This window comes from Zingiber officinale, chromosome 2B (genome assembly GCF_018446385.1).
Source record: "Zingiber officinale cultivar Zhangliang chromosome 2B, Zo_v1.1, whole genome shotgun sequence".
Classification (NCBI taxonomy): Eukaryota; Viridiplantae; Streptophyta; class Magnoliopsida; order Zingiberales; family Zingiberaceae; genus Zingiber; species Zingiber officinale.
The window spans coordinates 2,741,585-2,765,851 of NC_055989.1; the positions used below are offsets into that span (position 1 = coordinate 2,741,585).

Sequence of the window (24,267 nt, forward strand, 5' to 3'; positions counted from 1 at the left end):
ACTTCTAGTCTACCTTGCAGGCAAATGCCGCCCAAACAGTGTCCACTTGCTCTCTTGCAGGCGTGGAGGTTGGCCGGCATCAGCTTGTGGAGATGGAGAGTCACGGAGGTCACAGTGGAGGCTATGTTGATACAATCAGTAGTGAGAGTATTGCTTATTTGTGTGGTTGTCTGGTTGAGCTTGTGCCCGAGATCTTGTGTACATGTGATGACGGTTGGTGTCTGCGTGCGCCAACCTACTATTGTGATACTAATGCCTAGCCTTGTGCGACATTGTATCTCTAGGCGGCCTTATGGATTTGTCGTTCCGATCTGGCATTGGTCCGAATATGACGGACGAGGACCTATGCGCCATAAGTTGCTGTACATTTCTTTCACTCCATATATGATAATTTACCTTTCATCTAAAAAAAAAGTACCAGAACATACCACACTGATTGACCGAAGAACTGAAATCATCCATCGTATCATGTCCGTTCGGCCAGTGGGGTATGAATATTGTAAGCCTTTTCCCCATAGCAACTGGTCAGAGAAGATTTCTGCCTGTGGTAGTAGACTATTTTTCCAAATAGGTAGAAGCCAAATCGCTCGCCAAGATAACCGAGCAGATAATTATCAAGTTTTTATGACAAAATATCATATGCCGATTCAGCGTCCCTCATAAGCTAGTCTCTGACAATGAAATACAGTTTTAGGAATGGAGGCTTAAAGAGTAGTGTGTCAGCTATAGTATTACACATGTCTTTATTTCAATGGCTCAGGGCTCAGGGCTTTTATATATATATATATATATATATATATATATAAAAGATTTAAAATTTTAAAATTTAGGAGTTAGGTTATAATAAATTTGAGTGAATAATTTTTCCTTAAGTTTCACACACACACTATATATATATATATATATATATAACTCCTGATCTAAATAGAATATTTATTTTGATGCAGAATAAATTATCTGACTACGTGAATTTAATTTTCTCGTACTTAAGTGGATCTATAGATAACTTAAATAAGTTCATATTTTATAATTTTATTTTCAAATCACATTGTGAATTAGTAGATTAAGGGGAGAGATTTTTGCTGAACCGCCACAGAATCTAACTTAATCAGAATTATTTTTATTTAGTTAAAATCATTCTAAAATCGAATAGTTAGAGAAACTAGTTACTTAAACCATTTTAAAATAATTTTACTTAAATTAAAGTCAAGCAATTTTAATTAAATTAATATTTTTTTTAAAAAAATATCTTTGATTAATTTAAACTAAAATAAATAATTTACTTTTACCCAACTAAAATTAAATAGTTTGAGCCAGCCAACCGCAGGGGCTTTTTGTTGATCCGACCGTACCGATCGACCAAGTAGGCGACCACGAAACGGGCGTTGCTCTCTCTCTCTCTCTCTCTCTCTCATCGCCACTTTTTTATTCACTGCTTCCTCCGTGCCCTAAACACCAAGGCGGAAAGGGGGAGCGAGACGGTACCCTGCGTTCTCTCCGACGTCGAAGATTCCACGTTTTCTCCGCCCGACGCCTGCCGCCCGTCAGCTCGTGCTTAAGGCGGTACGTATTTGTTTCCTCTCCTTGTCTTCTCTGCCGCTGGTTCCGCTCTCTCGGTGTCTCCGCCCGCTTCGCCCTTGCAATATTCTACTTATCCTTTCAGATCAGGGCGAATTTTGACGGGGAACGATGGTAGGAGGAACGGGAGAGTCTTGATTGACTCTTAGATTGTTCGTATATGCATTCTCGTGCTATCTGATTGCGGTTAAGGATTCAATTGAGATTTTTTAGCAAATTATAGGTGGAGAAATGTGCTTTTTTTAATAACCTTCTTTTCGCTGATAAAATTCCTTATATCAATTTGCAGTCGTTCAAAAAAAAAATTTGTCTTTGACAGATTAACCTTACATGGAGCTATCTGAGTGTTATGTTTTTTTTTTGTTTATCTTATGATGATCTTTGTGAATTTGTTAGAGTTGCATGCTCCTTTTATTTGGCATATATATTTTTTCCTGGGGTTGCTCTGTATTGGTTTTAGGAATGCTGTTATTGCATCTTATTTTATGTTTGTGAAATTTGACTGTAAGATCTTGTTATGGCAACAATCTAATATTTTTGTGTTTTAACTTTCTATTTTTTTTACAAGTTTTTGAAACATTTTTCATCATAATGTTATTTCTCATTTCAGGGAGATGCCACACACACACAAATATTAATTTCAATTTCTTTCATTTTGAAGGGAAAATAACAATTGGAAAAGTTTCAACAAATCAACCATATTTGATTTATTACTCGTTTTCTAACAAAAGTGGTCATAGGAGTATCTATTTTTCATTTTGTCTGCTCATGTGTTTACGGGTTGCTCAATAATATTAATAGGTTTAGTTTTAAACATCCCTTGACTAAAGGCCATTTCATCTTTTAATTTCAAGTATGTTTTCTCAGCACAGTTTGCTTTTGCTATGACATCCATCTTTCATTATGCAAATATTAAAGTGAATGTTCTGACTATGTAAACAACTTGCAGCTTTTCTTCTAGTATTTTCCCCATACAGTATGCTTTAGTCTCTGTTTTGACTGCAATTGCTTTGCTTTTCAACCTTATCACCTTTCTAAACTAGTTGCAATTTAACTCAAAAAGATCAAGTTGAAAAGAAAATTAATATAAAGGATTAAGGAGTGGTTATACATTAGTGTTAAAATGCATACAAGAATGATGATATATAATGTAATTATTTAATTTGAAAATTGAATTCATTGTCTTGAATAGTACTGGGAACAAAGTCATATATATATATAAATGATGCTTATCATCAAAATTATATGCCAAATGGCCCATATAGACGCAATGCTTTAGGAGCTACTGGAAAAAAAAAACCGATAATGATGCCATGGCTGTGATCAAAGAGGACTTGAGCTGTGTACCATTTGTTGGGATCAAACATATACAATATGAATATACATACAAGGGTTGCTCATGTAATGTATTTCACTCGGAGAAGTCACATCATTCTCATCTTGAAAACATAATTTACGGATGAGTTATAAAGTGCACATGCTTCTGAAACATTGTATTATGTGAAAAAAGGCGCACCATAAGATGTGTGATTGCTAACGGGGTAGAGAATGTAATACTCAAAATGTGGGATAAGCTAATTAAAACCCCTTGTTAAGGAAAATTTTGGTTTGGTAGAACATTAAAATGCTTGAAGTAAAGAGGAATACCATAAGTAACCATACCATTTGAATGAAGGCCCGCCAAAGCTTAGTGGTAGTGGCTATGGACCTATGATTCTCTTGCTACAAACATCGGGATTGAATCACCACCTAGCATATTTTTGTAGTTTAAGTGCATCAGATGGTCAATCTTAAAGAAAATGCACAAAACTTATACTATCTGATCTGAGCATCCTTTTATCTAACCAAGGCGCTTAAGCTTCAATTGCTAGTAAGTGGAATCAACATAGTGAATAAAATGAATTGCCTGTTAGAAGTAATGGAGATTGAAATAATTCCACTAGTGACACCTATACAGGTTCATATCAAGAGTCCAATGGCTATTATTTCAGTGTTAGAAGTTAGTGTTTGATTAAGTATTTTTTTACTATATGTGATGTTTGTTAATGATAAACAACTGGATGAACTAAACTGTAAAGGCAACGCACTTTTTAAAGTCCTAGAAAAAACCCAAGTTAGTGAATTAGTAATTCTAGTACTCTCTTCTGAGAAAAGAAAAGAAGCATTAACTTCTTGTTGTCCTACACCAGTTAGAATTGCTTCTATGTTATTCCATTGCCCAGCTGGGATTATTTAAAAAATTCTGATATCTTAGAAATGCATTTAATTGTATCACCTAAACTTGTCTTTCATATTCCATTCTTTGCTTTTATTTCTCTATGTGTGATATGTTTGTTGAATAGGAGACTGATGTTGCATTATACATATGCTTTTGAGTTTAGTTTCTTGGAACCTAGAGTGGATATTGGTGTTCTGCTTATTGATTCCATGAATCACGATACTTGTCCAACATATTAGTTGAACTTTTACATACAATATTCATCATCTCAAATACACTAATTATTTTTCTGTCATTACCTTGATGCCTAAGCTCACATAGTCAAAGATGTAGGATTTTTTCATTAGATTTCTCTTTTCTGGTAGCACATAATGCCGTTTTTATGTTCACCCTAAATTGTGTAATTTTTTTTTTTTTCTACTTTAGTAACCACACCTTATTTTTTGACTGGGTTTCAAATGATACTAGTTTGATCATCACCAGATCAAAGTCCAACTTACTGAATGTCTACTCTACTTACGAGATTGTGATTTTTAACTTGATTCTTACTTACCTCAATAAGCATGGCTACCTGGTTAGGACACAGGCTTGCTTATCCTCGCAAATCATGGATCGCCGCCTGAACGAAAATGATCATGTAAGTGCTTCTTCGTAGCTCAACTACTCCTGTGACACGATTTCATTCCAAAATGTCATCGACTGCAGGAAGGTGTCAGCGTTGTAGGATTTGAAGTTCCAGGATCACCCGAGTCGAGCTACAATAACCCTATGCCAGGAAATGAAGACGAAGCTCGAGAACCACCTCTCGTCCCTCCCCATTTGCATCAGACATTACTGAACAGCCTACCCAGCCAAGACGATCCAACCTGCCTCTCTGTGCCTGAAAATGTGATCCTCAATCACCTATACATCGAGAACCGAGAAGCTCCAAGATCTGTAGTTGCCATGGGGATCACTCACCGTTTCCTATCGAAATATGTTACGGTTGTTCTTTACAAGCCGGTTCGTAGAAGGTGAATTCGACTGCGAAATTATTTTTTCCCCACTTATTTATCGATTTGAGTTAATATTCAAGGAAAAGGCTGATTGCTGTACCCTATTGAAAGCAAAAAAACTCACAACACAACTGTTCATTGATTCTAGCATATTCACCGTGATTTATATATTTGTATCTTGTCGTGGGGATATTACTTTTTACTCCAATTGATTTTGGATATTCAGCATCAACGATTTTAATTGGCTTTTTTTTTTTTTGCTAAGTATACACATTTTTTAGGGTTACTTTTGTAATGGTGTTTAAACAAATAGTTCGAAGGGATGGACTTGGGGTGGATTTGCATAAATGATTAGCAAATACTTTTTTAATTAATTATTTTTAAATATGAAATTATTTTCTTTTAAAGTCCGTTTTTTTTGAGAAAATGGCACTCTAATAATATCTACTTAACTCGATTAGCGAGGGAGGGGTGGTGAGGTACTGCAAATTCAGAAAATTGGTAGACTAAGAAATGAAAATGGACTTTTCTATAAATTCAGAAAATGGAGGGACTGTTTTGACATATTGCCCCGATAATGACAAAGTGGGAGAAAAATGGTCGAATTGGGATTTCAGTGATTCTCAGGTCGAGTCGAGTCGAGTCAGGGAGCCTTAAATGGCCGTCGCCGACGATCCCAAGGCCGCCGCCGTGTCGGCCCAGCCTTCCGTCCTCCGCCGAGTCGTCGCGCTCGATACCGCCGCCTCCCTCCGAATCCACACCTTCTGCCTACCCGTCCCCCGCCTCCTTCTCAAAGCCCTCGAGATCTCCGGCGACGGACGCTTCTGGTTCCCCGTCCCCGTTTCCCTTCTCCCGCTCTCCTCCGCCTATGGATTCGACGTCGCCTACCCGCTCCTCCTCGGCCTCCTTCTCGGATCACTTCTTGACCTCCTCCTCGTCGGCCTCATCAAGCACCTCGTCCGCCGCCCCCGCCCCGTCTACAACAAGGGCATGGGCCTCACCTTCGCTGTCGATCACTGGTCCTTCCCTAGCGGTCACTCCTCCCGCGTCTTCTTTATCTCCACTTTCCTCCGCCTCTCCTCTTCTTCACTCCGACGCGTCCTTCCTCTGGACGGTCCTATCACTCCCGCTCGCCGCTGGATTGAGCAGTACTATGGGGGAGATCTCGTCGAGCTTTTGGCATGGATTGTGTCGATCTGGTCAGCGGCAACATCGGCCTCTCGCGTCCTTCTTGGTAGGCATTTTATTCTTGATGTTATTGCTGGAGCATGCTTGGGTGTCTTAGAAGCTCTCATTGTGTTCTATTTGTTGCCTTTACTGTAACCATGCCATTGCTTGCTGGTATACAATTTCTTGCTTTAACAAAATTGTGCCAATTTCACATCTGTTCATGGGCGCTTGTAGCCGGGTTTCCTCTAGCAAATTGATATAGAAAAAGAATTATCATTTTGAGTTGTCTTCTTGAATACATGTGAATTAAGAAAGCTGATTAGTTAGATTTCCATCCTATTTTGAGAGGAGGTGTTGGAAGAAGGATGGATGTTTAAATTTTGTTTTTTTCTAATAATCTCTCATTCTCAATCTATCCTTTTGATTTATCTCTCATTCTCAATCTATTCCTTGCCTTTTCTTCCAAGAAAACAAGCCCTGGAAGTGGAATTGTTTAAGTGGAATGCACTTATATTGATCATTCATGTGCCAGTGTTTTTTCAGGCTACTGGTTTTTTGTAAGGTAATCGAAAAAAATACATATTTCTTCACCCTGCTCAGATTGTGCTGCTACATGCTTCACAGTTAACACAAATCTTATATCTTCTTTGTCTTCACTTAGTTTCGATTCATCTCCAAAGCTTATGTGCATTTTGTCTATGGTGGTTCTACTTTCAAAACTCAGTTATCAAACTAAATAATGAAGTTTCAATAGAACAATGTTAGTTATGTGCACCTTGTTTATCTTCATTGCTCTTATTCTTTCTTTCCTTGTGGCCACATTCTCCACTCACATACTTATGAGGTTGCCAGAGATTGGAAAAAAAAAAAAGGAACAAACTAAAGCTAAATGTATTGTTATCATCTAGTTGAAAAAGAAATTTTCAAGAGTGTTAAGTTGGATGACTTTGAACTAGAATTCCAGATGCCAGCTTAAGGTGAATTTGTTGAATTCTCTCTAGAACAACTGGTGAATGCTGCAAAGTTTATCCAAGTAAAAAGGGTTTGCATCTGTAAATACTTGCCCCAAATAATGAAGTATCCATCACTAGCTCTTTGCTTGCAACACCGTAGCTCTATAGGATTGCTACACTTGTGAAAGTATGAGGTAATGTGAATGTTTGACCATGTGCACCAAATTGTAAAGTCAAAAATTGACTTTTTCATAGGTTAATTAGGGATTTGAGATTTCAAAAATTGACCTTTTCATAGGATATTGGAAAGGATTGAAAGGATTCAATCCTCAATCTCTTAGTAATCCTAGCCTTTGATTTTTCATCTTTATGGAAAGGTGATAAAATTGCCAGTGAAATCTCTCTCAAGGGTTAACTTAGTGCTAGCTTCTGACATTTCATTGGTTGGGTTAAGGTGTATTAGTATTTATTTTCGTTGCACATATTCTTAACATCATCAATCGAACCTACACGAGCACACTTGTACCACTAATTATTATTGAATTTAATTGTGTTTTTGTGTGAGGAATTGATGAATTTAGATGCATCGCCTATTCATCCCCTCTAGCAGGACATAAACACATAGTAGATCCTCACATCTCTTTGGTCAGGCCATCAATGATATTACAATAACTGCACTCTTTCTTGACACAATAATGTATTAGATGATAATTTGGTGATAAGATTTCCGTACCATGGAAGAAAATGACCATGCGACCAATTTCATCTAGTGTAAGATTCCAATGGCCTCATCACAAACACAAGAAATATTGCAGAATGTCTCTTGTCATAAATTTTCTTCAAGGGGAAATTAACTCAAGATTCAAAATGCAGAATGTTGATGATCCTCTACAGGAAGTAGTTCCTTGCAGTGAGAAACAAACTTAGTTACAACCAAGAAACGTGAAAGAGGCACAAGAGTTCAAGCCAAGGTGTGAGCTAGAAAAAACACACAAGACTAGATCAATGCTAACTAGAGATGTGCCATTAAGATATAGACTAGGGTCTTACGGCCATAGTTTGCAGAATTATGATCCTACACAGGATTGTATTGTAGAATCATACGACCCTAATTTGCAAAATTATGATCTTACGTAGGATTGGATTGTAGAATCACATGATCCTATTAAAATCCTTTGAATTTTTATGATACATGATTAATCAGTAGATAAAATCTTTAAAAAAATCATTTTCATATAAATAGATTAATAATTTTATATATACATGCAATTGTTAACACTCAATATTACAAATATTATTGCATGTATAAATTTAAATTTACTAGAAATTTAACTATCATTTTTATACAGTAACATTTAATAATATTTATATTTTCATAACACAAAATAAAAGAGTATAAAATTTTACTAACACAATAACAATAATCGCATTCAACCTCAGGACTGTTTTCTTGGTTCACAAGACGACCCAATTTAAAGACATAGTGAAAACTATTTAATTCTTTGATTTGAACACGAATGTCACATACAATCTTCTAGACATGTTGATTTTGCAAAATACCAAACAATAAGCATTCAAAAACTTATCATTTTTAAAAAGAAATAATAAAATATTATTGATAAAAAACTAATTTAAAAATAACTAAATAGATGTTTAAATAGTTTTAACATCCTAATTCTAACTATGCCAAAAATTAAAATAACCTAAATTATAAAATAGTCAATAATTTAAAAAGACAAAATCTTTTGGACTCCCGAAAAGGTTTAAACGATATTTTTTGGATCTAAAATTGGACGGTTACAAATAAACCCGGTAACTAATTGTAGTTTTCCGGATGAGATTCAATTTAGTATATTATAGGTCTCAGTGGTTTAATCCAAATCAAAAGTTATAACCTCTTAAAATTTTCGTATTAGCAATCCTTAACAAAAACAACGTAGGATTGTACCAATTCTATGTTAAGATCCTATCGAACCTGTTGTGATTCTACTATAAAAATTAATCCTGCATGATCCAAGAATGATCAGGTACTGATCCGGATAAGATCATAATTTTACAAACTATGCTTCCAGCAATAGACCCACAGTTTCATACTAATGACACAAGTATTTAGCTTAGGCCTACAGTTGCATACTAATTACACAAGTATTTAGCTTGAACGTGTCGAGAATGTAACGAGGATAGGAATGATGGCTCTCAGCAAGCAAGTGATGTGAGAGTGAGAAAAGAGCCTTTGGAGCTGCATTTCCGAGGGGCACGCGTCGAAGAAAGAAACTGGGGTTTATTGATGGATTTGGCAATGTAACATATTTGTTTGTAGTAGGCGTGAGGGGACAAAGCCTGGCACAAATAACCCACCCTTTTGTGTCCTTTTTCACCTCCTTCGAAGTCACATTCAAATCACAACCCTCTTAATTCCTCTGTTCATGATTCATCATGCCGAAAAACCTCAAGGCTCGGGGAAATGCGTATTGATCATGATGGTAAAGCCAATGGGGAAGTGCATGCTTGATGATATTTGAAGAACGCATGATTTTAACAACTTTAAAAGGCTCTTACTGGATTCTTTAACAAACGTACTGTAGAGGTCTTGAAGCTCTTCTGATTGATTGCTGTTCTTACTAGACTCTTTAACAAACACTGTACGGGTCTTGAAGCTCTCCTCATTGATTGCTGTACGATTACCAGCTCTATGATTGTATTTCATTATTGATATGAAATATATTTATGTCTACCTACATATATCGAATATTAGAGATTGAGGTTGAAAGACAATAGAGCCAAGAGTAGTCGAGACCATTAGATTATGCTACTATTAAAAAATTTATCTTCTATTCTATTTATGATGAGCTAGATCAATTCCACATGGACTCGAACAACTTCATCGGTGCCCTAGTGGAATAGGTCACGAGGAGTATAGTTCATTTTAAAGATTCACCTTTGGATAATAGATGGAGTTTTTTCTCCATTAGTAGTACAATCAAGTTTAGGATCTACTTATATTAAATCATGTGTATCAAAAGACACATGCAATAGATTATATATATTATAATATTAGAGAAAAATATGAAGCCATCACTCAGAGGGTGTTTTCATAACGGCCTCACATTATAGGATAAATTATGAAAAACATTTACTCTAGCACAATGATCCTTTATACGAGTAAGATCAAACACACAATAAAGCATCTAGCATCCGTTAGTAATTGATCTCAATATCTATTGAAACAATCACTCTGGCACATGAGATTATAATAGTTAAGACCTATAAAGGATGGCCCCACATTTTCTAAAAGAGGATAAATTATGGAAGATATTTGGTTTAGCATAGTTGTCATTTGCATGGGAAGGTTAGGCATCCAACGAGATATTTTATATCCGCTAAAAATTGATCCCAAAATCTATTGAGCAATCATTCATGCATATATTATTATAATAAAATTGTTCTCATAGGATGCCTAAGTGTATAGAGGGTGACATACTTTTTACAATGGGACAAGGAATTAATTTTCGATGGGCGCATGCCCTTGTGAAAAAAACCTCTTTTACCTCTAGTCAATTTGATGGTCGATTATAAGCTAACCGATTTATTTTCATTCATATAATCTGGGGACGGACTGTGAGAAACATCTGGAATAAGCGTAATCGACTTTGTACTACAATTATCTTACTATTTTATGAAAAATCTGGATCCTTTACTAACTAACTCTTAATTAATTTGGTGAAACTCAAAATTAAATTATGTTAATGTCTTTTTCTTTTTCACAATGAAAATAATTGTAAGAATTACTAGTAATTTCTATAGACACATTAATCAAGAATATAGAGTTTAAGACTTAGTTGCGGTATATTATTGGAAAATTTTCTAGTCCCACATTAATCAAGAATATAGAATTTTTTTATCAATAATTTTCTCTTATTCTCTCTAGTCCCACATTTTAAAATTAACAACATGATAGCGTAAAAATTTCTATAAATACATTGGTTTGATAAAAATATGAGAATAAATCAAATATGATTAAAGATAAGATCAAATATGAGAATAAATCATAATATCATTAAATAATATTATTTAATTATTTGATAAAAATATTTACTTTTATAAAATTTACTTCTATTTATGTATTATATATATTACCTACGCAATAGTACACGCTAGTTTTAATAGAATTAACTAGAAGTTATTACTAAATTGTACAAAATATTTAAGGAAATAACTACAACAAATCAGGCAATATCACTATCTTCCTCAATAATCATCAATTCTTTCTAAAGCTGACCACGATACACACTTAACCCATGCCAAATTTGAATATTCTCCTATTTCATCCTTAATTAATCTTCACTATAAGGAGAATCATCTGCGAGTGCTCAACCAAAAACCACCATTAAAGCCGCCTTTCTCTCCACCCTTCCCAAATCTTCTCTTCTCTTCTCCCAATTCTCGCCGCCGCCGCCGCCGTCAAATGACGAGGGGGGCCTGGTTTAAATCGCTCCGCTGCAAGTCTAAGGCCCTCGACGACGTCGTCTACCCTACGCCGCCACCGCCATCTTCGTCGTCGTCCAGGAAGCAGCTTCTCTCCGCAGCCTCCTGCGCCGATTCCTCCCGCGCGGTCAAAGACGCCGTCTTTCTCTTCCCCAAATACCATTCCTCTTCTTCCTCGCTCCCCAAGAAGCCTACGAGGCCCCGCCAAAAGCCCAAGCCGAGCTCCTACCTTTCTCCCTCTTCGTCGCCGGCGGGGGGCCGGGCAGTGGAGCCCGCTACGCGCCGCACCGTAGGCTTCCCGACGCTCTCGGAGCTTCCGGCGGGCCACTCGTCCCGGCGGGTGGTGGAGCTCATCTTCCTCACCAGTTGGTCCTCCTCCGACGCCGCCGCGGCGTTCCCGGGCGAGATAGAGATGCTCTTCCGGGTCCACAACCCGGCCCGCACGCTGGCCCGCTTCGAGGATCGCCGCACGGCGGCCCGCGCCCTGTCCGCCGACGCGCGCTGTGCCGCCGACGGCAACGAGATGATGCGGTTCCACTACGGCCCCTCCGGACGCTGCGGCGGCGTGTACGACGCCACGGTATCATGGTCGGCGCAGGGGAAGCTGAAGGGCGTCCGGACCTTCTCCGGCAGCGGCGGCGCGCACGCGTGCGGAAGCGGCGGCGCCGCTGTCTCCGGCCGCAGCGCGATGCTGCTGTGCCGAGTCATCGCCGGGCGGGTGAGGGGCGAGGCGGACCCCCCAAACTCTTCCGAGTCCGACTCGGTGAGCCTGGGCAACGACGAGCTCGTGGTGTTGGATCCCCGGGCGGTGCTCCCCTGCTTCCTAATCATCTACAAGATCTGAAACTCCAAAAAATTTTCCCTTCATTTCCTCCATAAAAATCCAACCTTTTCAACCCAAGAAAGCTCAGCCTTCACCGCCCTGCCCTGCCCTGCACTCCACTGCACTTACTGGTGGTAGGCGGCGACGAGAAAGGTGGCGCAGTAAAAGTCTCGCCTTTTTTCTTCCGACGGCCATACGAATTCTGTTATCTTGCCTCTTGTTTTCTTCTGTATTTTGTCTTCGTTCTTGGTTCACGTCACTGTGGCTGTGCTCCATTTGTCTGTCTGCTAATTGAGAAATTTAGTGCGATTTTGACGTTTTGAATCTTCACGGGGAAGAACAAAAGAAACAAAAAATAAAATAAAATAAAAATAAGACAATAGGACCACGTTCCCGAGTCTTCAGGGATTTAGGTCGAGGATAACTAGATCTTAACTTAAAGAAGGATCAGAGGTTCCAGGGTTGGTTTGTTGATTAGGTTTTAGGACCCTTCTAACTAAATGTGCCCATTCGATTCATGAATCTATTTCATTTTTTTAGATCTTTCTAAAAAATTTTACCCCAAAACTCTTTCCATAGGAGCATAACTACTCACCTTATGATTGATCGAGAATATACTTCAAACCCCTAGGGCATAGCCGAGCCGGTAACCATGTGATAGATTTACAACACGAGAATGAATCTTCAAGCCCATCGACGAGGGACTCTACTCGCGTCCTCTTTCTTCCATTTTCATTCATTTTTCACAAGAAAGAAATTTGACATAAAAATAAAGAACCCTAGAGTTTGCTATGACTAAGTATTTATTTACATGAGAAAGATTCGCTTGCCGGAACACTCTGAAAAGTAGAGAGTTTGAAACAATTGGTTGAAGTTTCAAGTTCCCTAGAAATGAACCACTATATGCATAAGAACGACTCCTAGGGGCAGCTCTGATATCACTGACTTTCGCGCCTACCTATCTTCGTATAAATTAGCACTTCTCTACGAGAGAGTCTTGTAACTTCGTCGTAGCCCCGCTCTTTGAAAGAAGAGAGTTCTTTATGTGCTTGTAGCTTTGGAGTTCCTCCAGTGCATCAGATGTTTTCCTAGTTAAGACAGAACTGCTCGAACTAACTTCTCCAGCTAAATGCGAAGATTGCCGCGCATAACTCTGATCCTGGCGAAGTGGAGGTGCGGTCTTTAACATGCGGACAAGAACTCCAACAGACGCCTGCTGTGATTTATGCGACGAAGAACACTCTGCTTCCTTCACATCAGAGCTCCTGCCCATTAGAAGATAACGAGAATATGCATTAGTTCACAAGGATTATGTTAACGGTTGATTCCTACAGTCAAGATTCCACAATTTTCAAGAGGTTTTTCAAAATTAACTTACCTAAACCGAAACACAACCGAGTTAAATCATGTTGAGATAACACTAAGTCCCTAGCCAAATCCTTTTAAACCCCAGCTATATTTTTCTCTCTACTTTCTCCCACACCTGCTAGTTTGGCTCGCATAATTGCTTATGTTGATATCTTAAATACTTGCCTTGATTCCTTCAAAACACCTTCTATACCGAAGATCAAGCATCAACATGACTTTCGTTCCCGCAAACTGATTGAATTTGAGCACATGACAGAATTCACAACTTAGAATTCTGTATTCCATAACTTTTGGCAACGTTCCATCAGATTGGAATTCACAACTTAGAAGAAACAAACGCAGAATTATCAGCTGAAAACCATAATGTCTTCACACATAACTAGAATTCTAGTTTAACTATCAAATAACCTCATAATCCACAATTATAGCAATGAAAATAATGCATAAAATCCCGTAAACTCATCTGTTTGTGGAGTTTTCATGAAGTAGACCACATAGAGCAATTGGTGTTGCAGTTTGTAATTTAGATCAATACAGGTTTTACATCAAGGTTTGTTCTTATGATAAATGATGGAATAGTACCAAAGAGGACTTATAATCCCTTACAGTACTCACCAACTATTACAAGTCTACCAGGCCAAATTCTGGGTTAACCTTTTTCAGTATTGCAATCAATCTGATATTGCAAGCAAATATCATTTCCAATTTACCAGCCAGTATATTACGTATTAAACTAATCACAAGGCATCAATCCATCAAGATTTCACTACATTAACCAATAAAAAAAGTACGTGGTAGCCAAAGCATACAAAGAAAACTCTAATCAAGACACAAAGGAATTTGAATCAGAAAAGTATCACAAACACACTGAGAACAAGACAGCATCCTCATTAGTATCAGGGATTAAAAGTTTGAAAAGGAAAATAAGATTGTTAAACAATTCACTAAGATAACCCAAATAACCATACTACTATCATAAGAAAAAAAAAATTGAGAATCACCTTGTATGAGAATCTGATGTGGCATCATCATTTACAGCAAATGGGCAAGAGAAATCAGTATCGTCAGGATAATCCTGCATTGAGAATCGTCTTGAGCTTCTTGAAAACCCATGCCTATTTGAACCACCATAAGGCAAAGTTGAATATCTTCCCGAATCACCCCGACCATCCTTAAGACCCTAAAAGTAGATAAGAATTACCTTTAGCAATTTTTATTCTAACTTCACACATTATCATAGAATAACTTCTAGGTTTAGTAAATTAAAAGATAGTAGCCAACGAATGTATAATGAGAATATTCATGCTGAAACAGTATGCAGATCATTTTCTCACAAAGTCAAGGGACCGAACATGTCAGCATGCTACTGGAGCACTAAAAAGTAAATCAATACTGAAAACAGAAAAACAATCCATGATTGTTAAACTTTTATTTTGAAATGAAGGAAGGAGGATTGCATCCAAGTTAGAGATACTTTAGATCATATTACACTGTATTGCTGTAAGAGACATCTCACATATTGTGATACACTAAGTTCCCTGCATTGCTGCAGGTCCCTATTCTATGAGTACAACAATTATAGAAAGTTGCCTGCGTCGTTCTTGTTATCAAGCTATGATTATCCAAACTATTTGAGATTGATTACATGAATCTTATGTCTTCACATTGATCTGCACAACATCAATGTCATTAGAAATGATCAGATTAGTTAAACCACTTTTTGCTATATCGACTTGCAATCTTTAGTCTCTCTCTACTCACCACACTCTTCACTCGAATCATTTCAACTATTCTACCCATTGAATCTATAGGTCTCTTTTGAATATACCGACCGTATCAATTTAAAAAGTGATACAAAATTATCTATATCCTTGTTTACAACCAAACCATGCCAATAAAATCTATCGGTTTTCTACTTTTATTATACTGAGACTTGGGTATAAGTAAGCCACACAAGTCTGGACCATTTGTTCGATAGGGCTACTTACAAAAATACTAGATGTGATTTAGATAGGAATATTGAGTATTCATTCAAGTTGCTACTGCCTGGAATGCAATTATCTGAATAAGGAAACAACACACAAAAATTTCCTATAGAAAAAACAAGAATGTTAAGTTAGAAAGATGTAGCAAAAAACATTAACAGAGAGCAATTAGGGTTGTTCCATCAAATGATATTAAAATGAGAGAAAATGGATCAAGATAGTATGGATATGTTCAAAAACAACTAATATAGTTTTTGATGTGCATATAGTATGCAAGATGAGTCAGAGGATTCAAGATGATAAAATCTTGTGATACGCAAAAAAAACTGAAACGCAGGATTTGTCCCCAACGAAGATGCACATCTTCTATATTAGTAGAAAAATTACTAGAAACGAGATTATCTGGTACTACACTATGATCTTATACTGTTTCTACAGAGATTATTGGGGTTGCAAACGATCTCAAAAAATAGCAAGAATGATCAGTATCAAATATGAAATAAGAGTATCGCCTTTCAATCCATTAAAAATGTCAAGAAAAACGAGGACTCCATGTTACCTTATTTGCGGCGTGCATATGCAAGTTTGAGTAGATATCTCTTGCACTCTTCCCTTCTGACTTCCTCAAAGAAGTACTTTTCGAAGGAGACTCCTGGCTCGAAGATTCAGGCCTTGCGCTTCTAGGAGATAGAGGTGGCAAAAGGTTCTTGACAGTATCTGAAGGTATGCTCCTCGGTGTTGTTTCCATGTGCAATCTGGATTGTAGGCAATGGCCACCTAGTGTTGGAGGCGAAGAAGACGGCAGGGAGACACGAACATCATCAAAATTGAAATTTCCCTTCATATCGCTTAGCTGCCGCCGGTTCGGCACCGGGCGGAAGTAATGCTCGGACGGCGACGGTCCTACTTCACCAATCCGATCCTGCGTGGGATTGAGAGGGTGATGTGCCATCGGCGCAGTGTTCCAGGTATGTGGGCGATCGCATGGAGTCACCGCCGCCAATGGCCGGATGACCCTCGATGAATGCTGGGACGTATTGGGGAGAGACGCCCAATCAGGCAGCGTAGCAGGGAAAGGCCTAATGGGATCGGCGGCCGGACTGCCGATATAATCGGATATGATCATCGGCGGCGTATGGGAGGAGTTCACGAGGCCGAAACCAGAGAGGCTAGGTCGGTACTGCACCGCAACGGTCAGCTGGCCGGCGAGGGTGTCGACCGGTGCGAAGCCATACTTCTTCAAGTTCGCCTCTTCCGCCCTGGAAATTGGTGCCGCAAAGGAGGAGACTCGATATCCGAGATCGTAGTTGCAACGCTGGCCGACGGAGCACAAAAGGCGGAAGATCCGATGAGCAGGGAGGAGCCGCAGAAGCGCGATGATGGATCTAAGCAGAATCACCGAACCGCTATAGGTCCAGGGTTGGAACGAGCTATATCGACTTTGGTGCGGGACGGCGGCGTTCCAGGGCACGCACTGCGCGGTCCAGCGCTCGACGACGCTCTCGCAGGCGCCGGCCTCGGCGTCCTCCCCGCGCGGGGTGAGGAGGATGTCAACGACCAAGGGGTCCGAGAAGGTTCCATGGTGCTCGATCGGGGCGGGGAGGTCGCCTAGGTCGAGGAGAAAGCGTCGGTCGGCGGAAGGGCGGGGGCCGGGCCGGAGGCGGGGTATGCGGGAAGAGAGCACGGCGCGAAGAGTCTTGCGGAGGAAGAGGGCGACGCTTGTCTCGGATTCGGAGGGCGACGCCATCACTCTGGTGAAGGCCTCGGCCGTCGGAGAGGGGGGCGGCAGCCGGAGAGAGGCATGAGAGTTAAAATACCGAAAGGGTAGAAGAATAGGAAAATAAATCCCCAAAAGAAAAAGAAAAAGGAAAAAAAACAGAGGCAAAAACCCTAGAATATGCTTATTAAAACCCTACTAAAAATTAAAAAAAATTATTATTAGAAAGCGTCTCTTAGTTACTAAAATCAATAATTTTAGATAATTTTCTATTTTTATTAAAAAAAAATCCATTAATTATCATTTTAATCTCACTTGTCAAATTCAAAAGAACTAGAAAAGTGAGTAGTTCTAGTTGATTTAATATAAGTGAACTTAATTCCTTTCCTAATAAGATACTTTCACAGAATATAAATATATATATATATATATATATATATATATATATATATTAAAAAATAGGACTATTTCAATGTGAATATAATTTAGGATTTGGATAGAAAATTAATGAATAAATAAAGAAATATATACGGATTAAGAATGAGTCTTAAATTATTATTATTATTTTTAGGTTAGTGAATATTAATCGGATCTGCAATTTCGTTGATGTTTCTGTGCAATTGCGTGAAGGGATAATATTTGTTATTATATTTTAAATTTTTGTACACTTACAAAAAAAAAAAAATATATATATATATATATATATATATATAAAATGATAAATTAGAGAAAAATCTCTAATCATAATGTTAATTTTACATGTAATCTCATATCTAAAATTTTTTTTTTCCACTCTCTGCATGTAAAATATTACTTATTTCAACTCTCTCATATAAATATTGTTACCTAAATTGCCCCTCAAATTTTTCAGCACTTTATATTAAAATTGAGTATATTTTCTATTAAAATTGTCTCTCTTATTTTTTAGGTATAAAAAATCTAAAAACAAGTATAATTTCTATTAAATTCAGCACTTTACATTAGAATTCAACACTCAATATTAGAATTGAATATATTTTCTATCAAAATTAATCGTCATATTTTTCGATATAAATAATCTAAAAATAAATATAATTCCTATTAAATTCAATACATTAAATTAAAATCGAGTATATTTTGAAATGAAAAAAGAATCGTACTCAATTTGATAAAAAAAAATATATTAGATTCTAAGTTAATATACTCAATTTAAGATGATTTATACTGATTTTTAAATTTTTTGTATCTAAAAATATCATGAACAATTAGGTAAAGATGTTTAATTGGAGAGTGAAAATATAAATTTTCATAGATGAGAACTACATGCAAAAATTTATTTACTAATAGGATTAGATGCAAAATTACCCCTAAAAAATGGGGAAAATCAATACACAGAATTAAAATTAGATAGGAAATTGATTTGCCATAACAGCTCGTACAGTGTTGTCTTTGTAGACGGACACTTATTTCCAAATGGGTAAATTGAAGGGAACGTGGGGGTGGTGGTGGTGGTGGTCGGCGCCGCCGTAGCGGCGTTCGATCATCTCCTCGATGCGGCGGAAGTGGTCGACGGGGCAGGGGATGGCGATGGCCCCCGGCTGGGTGAACCCGTACTGTTCCGCGGCCTCCTCCAGCAGCGCGGCGAACAGCGGGTGGCTCAGGTGCTCCACCGGCACCGCGAACCGCTGCTGCTCCTCTCCCACCCTCACCGTCACCCGCCCCTTCGCCGGCGCCGCTCTGTGAGGCATGATCACACTACCCGCCGCCGCCGCCTCAGCGATTGTGTCGTAATACTGGAAATGGGTGGGGTGGGGTGAGGGCGAGGGCGGAGAGGGAGGGGGCCTATTTAAAACGTGCAGATTAAGCGCGTACGGAAATCTAAGAGGGTGGGGAAGGATCTAGACGACATGTGGTTTGGCATTCGGCCGTGCGCCTCGGTGTCTTCACAAGATCCGTCCGGCGGTCCAGATGGAGCAGAAGTCAGAGTCGGGACCAATCTGGTCAACGAACGCGGCGTTCCTGTTCCCATTCGTCTACGACACTTACCGCCATGAATGGGGTGGATGACTCACTGCCACGATTGGTTTGACCCTTAAAAATGCACACGATTATTCTTAAATCAAACTATTTGTAAACTATTCGGAGTTCGATTCAGTAAAAAGTTTATTCGAGTTCGTTCATTTATTTTATCGAACTTAGCTCGAGCTTGATAATTTTATCGAGCCGAGCTCGAGCTTAAGGATATTCGGCTCGTGAGCTCGTGAACATGTTCGTTTATAAGCTCGCGAGCCAAAAAAACGAACCTTAAAACGAGCCCTAAACCGAGCCAAAAACGAACTCTAAAACGAACCAAAAAAACGAGTTATAAAACGAGTCTTAAAATGAACTTTAAAATGAGCCAAAAAACGAGCTCTAAAACGAACAAAAAAACGAGCTCTAAACGAGCTCTAAATGAGCCCGAAAACGAGCTTGAGCTTGCTTAACGAGTTAGACTCATTAACTTTGACAATCGAGCTAATAACAAGCCGAGCTCGAACGGTTCGCGAGCTTGATAATTCTAAAACGAACCGAGCTTGAGCCTTGTGATAAAAGCTCGATTCGAGCTCGAGCCGAGCTCGAACCCGAATATAACTTAAACAAGCCGAGCTCGAACTTAATATTGTTCGGCTCGATTCGACTCGTTTACATCCCTATTCATGTTTACTAATTACATTAAGAAGACTTAAAAAATATATTAAGAGAAGGGACTGCATGTATAATTATATTAAGAAGACTTATAAAAATATATTAATTGATTTAGAGTGCTTTAAAAAAAAATTTAGATCCATAAACAAAATTACATTAATTTTAAAATTCAAATATGATAAATGCTTCCATGATTACATTAATTTAAATTTAAAATAATTGAACTCTTTAAATCCATCAATCACTTCCACGATTCAAAATTCTTTAAATCGGTCAATCAATTTCTTCAAATGTACCCTTCCATACCTTGTAATGTATCGATAGTATAAATAAACTTAAACTTGAAGACGCAATTTCGTAGTTCGATAAAATATTGTACTTTGAAATATAGCTATTAATAATTAAATTATATTTTAGAATTTTACTATTTTATTAGAAATATCTACTAATTAACTTTGATAAAATCTAAATGATAGTGTAAAAAAAAAAAGAACAATAGGTTATACAACAAACTTATGATATTCAACTCACTCTAAATATTAATGATAATCTATTATACATCAATGAAGACCTAATTACAAAGACTAAAACTAAAAAGATGAAGGAAACACTTAATATGCTAATTATCATGCGTTTGACATCTGTGTACCTGTATATACCTTTCTCCATATCCATGTGGACGATACTAGAGGGTCGTTAATGTAACGAAAATAAAATCATATAAGAACATCTACAATACATCATATATGATGAAAATTTAAAATTTGAAACTTAGCTGTTTCATATATTATTAAAAAAATTTCTCATTAATTAATTAAAAATCTAAAATTCTTTTTAATCTCACATGTATCTAAAATTCTTTTAAATCTCACATCTTAGAATTGTAACACTGTAATTTTTAATTTTTTTTAGCTAAAATATATGATATTTTTTTAGCTAAAATATATGATATTAAATTAATTTTTTTTATAAAAAAGTCTATTACCTGTACACATTTATATATTATATTATGCACGTAACCAAGAGCGAAGCCATATATAACTTTGATAGCAGTTGTCCTACCTTAATTTTTTTATAAATATTCTTAGAGGTGTATAAAATTATAAAAATATTAAAGTATACTAAAAAAAAAAAAAAAATTAAAGTAGAAACAGTACGTAAAAATTAAAATTATTTTATATAAAATAATTCTTCTTCCCTCAAATCTTTTGTTCTCTGTATTGACTAGCCTATGTATGCACGATCAATAGGTTGTTGGGTATGTTTTGTTATATATGTTTTGTATTTTAATTTTATTTTTCAATTTTGAGAATTCTTTGCTAAATTTATGTTATATACATATTGATCTGATATATGAAATAGAAACAAATAAATACGTTATAAACTATTGGCGGCTGGTTCTGTGAGCACACATGAAAGTATTAGCATGACCTAAGAAAATCTTCCATCCTATAGCCCACTCTTTATCCTCACAAGTAAGCAAAACCTAAGAGATGAATGACGAAACTTCTTTCCTTTGGGGAAGTGGAAGGAAAGTTTCCACGAAGCTGAGCGAATGAATTCCCTTGTCTTATAACAAACTACAAAACAATCAAATTCCACATAATCCATCTCTCTCATTTGTCAAATTGATTAAACAAAGCATCACTCAAAAAATAATTTAATTTGCCATCCCAACAAATGAACAAAAATGGGACAATTAAATATAATCCTAAAATTTGAAGGACAAACAACTGGATAATCATCTAGTACTTGCCGAATATAGTTGAAGAATGAAATTGTCCCATGAATCACAACTTCATAAAATAGAAAATCAAAACAGAACGCCACATAGTAGAAGCTTCAATGAGGAACATTGGATGGGAAGACAGAAAAATGCAAGCAAAAATGGAGAAGACTCATTCGATTAGTAAAGATCAATTTCAGAAAGATAAATAATGCAGTTAGGTCGTCTAATAAAGCACTACATGTCACAAAATCCACAAATAAGATGTGTCATTACAAGTTACATGGAACTTTAAGCACAAGAATAAAACTAGTAATTGTTTGTTAAAATTTAAAAATGCTAAGATAAAATTATCAACATGTATCGTAGAAGATACTGACTGAAAACTAGTCTCAAACTGCTCCAAAAATGATCTTCTGCAGTTTAGCAGAAGGTGATGGTTCTTCATGACAAATGAAGAACAATGTGAACTGGTACCTCCCAGCTCCAAAATAACTGACATTAAAGATGGAACAAAACAATGCATGAACCATAACAAAATATAAGTCAGCATGGTTTTAGAATGCATTATATGAGCAGCCTAAACATTTGTACCAGGGAACACATCACACATATCATATGTGGTGTCTTTTAGATGATTGTTTTAAATGTAAGATTAGACGACCGCCTAGGTGTTTGGCAAGGCAGCAAATATCACATATAGCATATGTAATCACCTATATATGCAGTTGATTTCAATATGCAGGGCCAAGCAGCCATTGATGCCATTAAAATTGGAATTATACTTCTTCTTAACCATTTAAAACCAATTCATACTTACTTTAAAACTTTTTCAAATAACATATTTGTATTGTTTTTCTTCTCAGAGAATTAGTTCTCGCGATTGTGAAATATTTAGAAGGATGGTTAACTTATAAGTGTTAATTAAATACTTGCTTTGTATGCATTCAGTTAAATGCATGTTATATATGTGATATGTTCTAAATTGTTGATTCATATAGATTGCTAATACTATGTGTTTCATACTCTATGGCTCACAATATTACTTTGTTCTACATATATTAAGCAGCATCTTCGACCTAAACAATTTATATTTTTAATGGCTCACATATCAACTATTTGAAACATTGTTATTGCAAATTCATAGGAATTGAACATATTGAAGGATACAGACTTGGATGCAGAATATCAGATGCTATTCTCCCATTCTAATTTACTATAAACAAAAGGCAAGCATAGACTGATCAAGCTCCTAATTCATGATACAGAAACCAGATGACAAACTTTACAAATTCCAAAGTTACTCCAGATCATATGACTGGACTGTTTTACCAAAGACTATTGGGGGAAAAATGTCTACGACCCTCCGGCCATTTACGTTATGTGTTTGGGTCAAAATTGAGGAAAAATATCGCAGATTCATCCATAATTCAGGGCTCAAATATCTAAAAGCGAGAGGAAGGAAGAGATAGAACCTTAGATAGGAACATATCTTTTCAAAACCTGTTTGCCAGCGAAAGCAGCTCCAACCATCAAGCCTCCGATGGCACCAGCAACTGCTGCCGATCGGGGACCATTAGCAGCCTTGAATAGGGCACCGGTACCGAGCCCGGCTACTACGCTGTTGACCCAGTCGTCCGTATCCCTCGCAGCCACCATCCCGCTCTCCAACCCCGCGTACATGAGGCAGATGACGCCTACGCGGTTGCCAATCCGACGGCCGTCCTGACCACAGGAGTTCAGGATGCGGTTGGCCCGGATCTTGAGGGTATCCCCTGGCTCGGCGGAGAGGACGGCGCGACGGAGGCCGATGGAGGCGCCGGCGCCGGATCCAGCGAGGTACCCTATGCCGGTGTAGTAGGTGAGGTTCTCTCCCCAGGAGCGGCGCTGCGCGTGGGACTCCTCCTGGAAGAGGAACTCCGGCGAGGTCGGGATCTCGTAGAGGGTGCGGTAGGGAATCTGCAGGTCCTGGTAGGGATTATAAAGACGCCGCCCGCTCGAATCTTGGGACCGATCGGTCTCGTCTCCACGAAAGGCACTCGGATGGGCCATCTGAGCTCCTATTATTTCCACCACTCCGGCGAACCCCGAGATCGAGATGAGGACGAAGCTTCTCGCGACGCCGCCGCAGCTAGAAACAGGGGCGAGAGAATAGGCTTTATCGATACCACTTCGGGGAGAAAGTGCATGTATATATAGGGCTGGGCAATCACCAAAAAAATCTGCCTTTCCAGAAATATTTTATTTTATAAAACTTATTAAGTCAATTGTCATAAAAAAAAAAATTTGTTTAAAGGTTCCGCACGTTTTTTTTTCCATAAAACACCCTTGGATGCATAGTTTGTAGAATCGCGATCCTACGTAGAATCGATTTAGGGTCAGGATCGGATCGGTCAGGATCGGATCGTAGAATCGTACGATCCTACCAAAAACCCTTAAAATCTTATCATACATGATTAATAATTAGAAAAAATACTTAAAAAACTCATTTACATATAAATAGATAACTAATTTTGCATATATATGCAATCATTTACACTCAACACCTTATATTACATTACTACATGTACAAATTTAAATTAACT

General features: G+C 37.7%; 6 protein-coding genes across 8 annotated transcripts; 3 read left to right on the forward strand and 3 right to left on the reverse strand.

Annotated features, from left to right (window-relative positions):
* Positions 1-1,399: 1,399 nt before the first annotated feature.
* Positions 1,400-5,023, forward strand: LOC122045072 (SNF1-related protein kinase regulatory subunit beta-3-like). The gene is made up of 3 exons (XM_042605130.1): positions 1,400-1,563; positions 4,376-4,433; positions 4,502-5,023. The coding sequence occupies exons 2-3, from the start codon at positions 4,404-4,406 to the stop codon at positions 4,811-4,813; spliced, it is 342 nt and encodes a 113-aa protein (XP_042461064.1). The 5' UTR covers positions 1,400-1,563; positions 4,376-4,403; the 3' UTR covers positions 4,814-5,023.
* A 360-nt stretch (positions 5,024-5,383) lies between these two features.
* On the forward strand, positions 5,384-7,889 carry LOC122045071 (probable lipid phosphate phosphatase beta). Of its 2 annotated transcripts, XM_042605129.1 has the most exons (2): positions 5,384-6,025; positions 7,788-7,889. In XM_042605129.1, exons 1-2 carry the CDS (start codon positions 5,449-5,451, stop codon positions 7,793-7,795), a joined length of 585 nt encoding a protein of 194 aa, XP_042461063.1. In that variant the 5' UTR covers positions 5,384-5,448; the 3' UTR covers positions 7,796-7,889. The 2 variants fall into 2 exon arrangements, with proteins under 2 accessions (XP_042461063.1, XP_042461062.1); XM_042605128.1 differs by lacking the exon at positions 7,788-7,889 and having other exon boundaries at positions 5,384-6,237.
* A 3,328-nt stretch (positions 7,890-11,217) lies between these two features.
* LOC122045070 lies at positions 11,218-12,546 on the forward strand. The gene has a single exon (XM_042605127.1). It carries the CDS (start codon positions 11,380-11,382, stop codon positions 12,241-12,243), a length of 864 nt encoding a protein of 287 aa, XP_042461061.1. The 5' UTR covers positions 11,218-11,379; the 3' UTR covers positions 12,244-12,546.
* A 372-nt stretch (positions 12,547-12,918) lies between these two features.
* Positions 12,919-17,506, reverse strand: LOC122045069 (autophagy-related protein 13a-like). 2 transcript variants are annotated; one of them, XM_042605126.1, is made up of 4 exons: positions 16,135-17,506; positions 14,592-14,770; positions 13,756-13,912; positions 13,344-13,487 (listed from the first exon to the last, which is right to left on the reverse strand). In XM_042605126.1, the coding sequence occupies exons 1-4, from the start codon at positions 17,320-17,322 to the stop codon at positions 13,479-13,481; spliced, it is 1,533 nt and encodes a 510-aa protein (XP_042461060.1). In that variant the 5' UTR covers positions 17,323-17,506; the 3' UTR covers positions 13,344-13,478. The 2 variants fall into 2 exon arrangements, with proteins under 2 accessions (XP_042461058.1, XP_042461060.1); XM_042605124.1 differs by lacking the exon at positions 13,756-13,912 and having other exon boundaries at positions 12,919-13,487; positions 16,135-17,495.
* A 1,085-nt stretch (positions 17,507-18,591) lies between these two features.
* On the reverse strand, positions 18,592-20,631 carry LOC122048085 (auxin-responsive protein SAUR32-like). Its single transcript, XM_042609690.1, has 2 exons — positions 20,606-20,631; positions 18,592-19,113 (listed from the first exon to the last, which is right to left on the reverse strand). The coding sequence occupies exons 1-2, from the start codon at positions 20,629-20,631 to the stop codon at positions 18,735-18,737; spliced, it is 405 nt and encodes a 134-aa protein (XP_042465624.1). The 3' UTR covers positions 18,592-18,734.
* A 1,276-nt stretch (positions 20,632-21,907) lies between these two features.
* LOC122045073 (mitochondrial import inner membrane translocase subunit TIM23-2-like) lies at positions 21,908-23,854 on the reverse strand. The gene has a single exon (XM_042605131.1). The coding sequence runs from the start codon at positions 23,732-23,734 to the stop codon at positions 23,159-23,161; it is 576 nt and encodes a 191-aa protein (XP_042461065.1). The 5' UTR covers positions 23,735-23,854; the 3' UTR covers positions 21,908-23,158.
* Between the last annotated feature and the right edge of the window lie 413 nt (positions 23,855-24,267).

Bases quoted from the DNA above. Each gene is read 5' to 3' on its own strand.
- LOC122045073 (XM_042605131.1), bottom strand. From the start codon at position 23,734: ATGGCCCATCCGAGTGCCTTTCGTGGAGACGAGACCGATCGGTCCCAA.
- LOC122045072 (XM_042605130.1), top strand. From the start codon at position 4,404: ATGGATCGCCGCCTGAACGAAAATGATCAT. The intron at 4,434-4,501 runs GTAAGTGCTTCT...CATCGACTGCAG, and splicing joins GCCTGAACGAAAATGATCAT to GAAGGTGTCAGCGTTGTAGG.
- LOC122045071 (XM_042605128.1), top strand. From the start codon at position 5,449: ATGGCCGTCGCCGACGATCCCAAGGCCGCCGCCGTGTCGGCCCAGCCT.
- LOC122045070 (XM_042605127.1), top strand. From the start codon at position 11,380: ATGACGAGGGGGGCCTGGTTTAAATCGCTCCGCTGCAAGTCTAAGGCC.
- LOC122045069 (XM_042605124.1), bottom strand. From the start codon at position 17,322: ATGGCGTCGCCCTCCGAATCCGAGACAAGCGTCGCCCTCTTCCTCCGC. The intron at 14,771-16,134 runs GTAACATGGAGT...ATCTACTTTTAG, and splicing joins ATATGCACGCCGCAAATAAG to GGTCTTAAGGATGGTCGGGG. The intron at 13,488-14,591 runs GTGATTCTCAAT...TCTAATGGGCAG, and splicing joins ACATCAGATTCTCATACAAG to GAGCTCTGATGTGAAGGAAG.
- LOC122048085 (XM_042609690.1), bottom strand. From the start codon at position 20,631: ATGGATATGGAGAAAGGTATATACAG. The intron at 19,114-20,605 runs GTACACAGATGT...CGTTTTAAATAG, and splicing joins ATGGAGAAAGGTATATACAG to GCCCCCTCCCTCTCCGCCCT.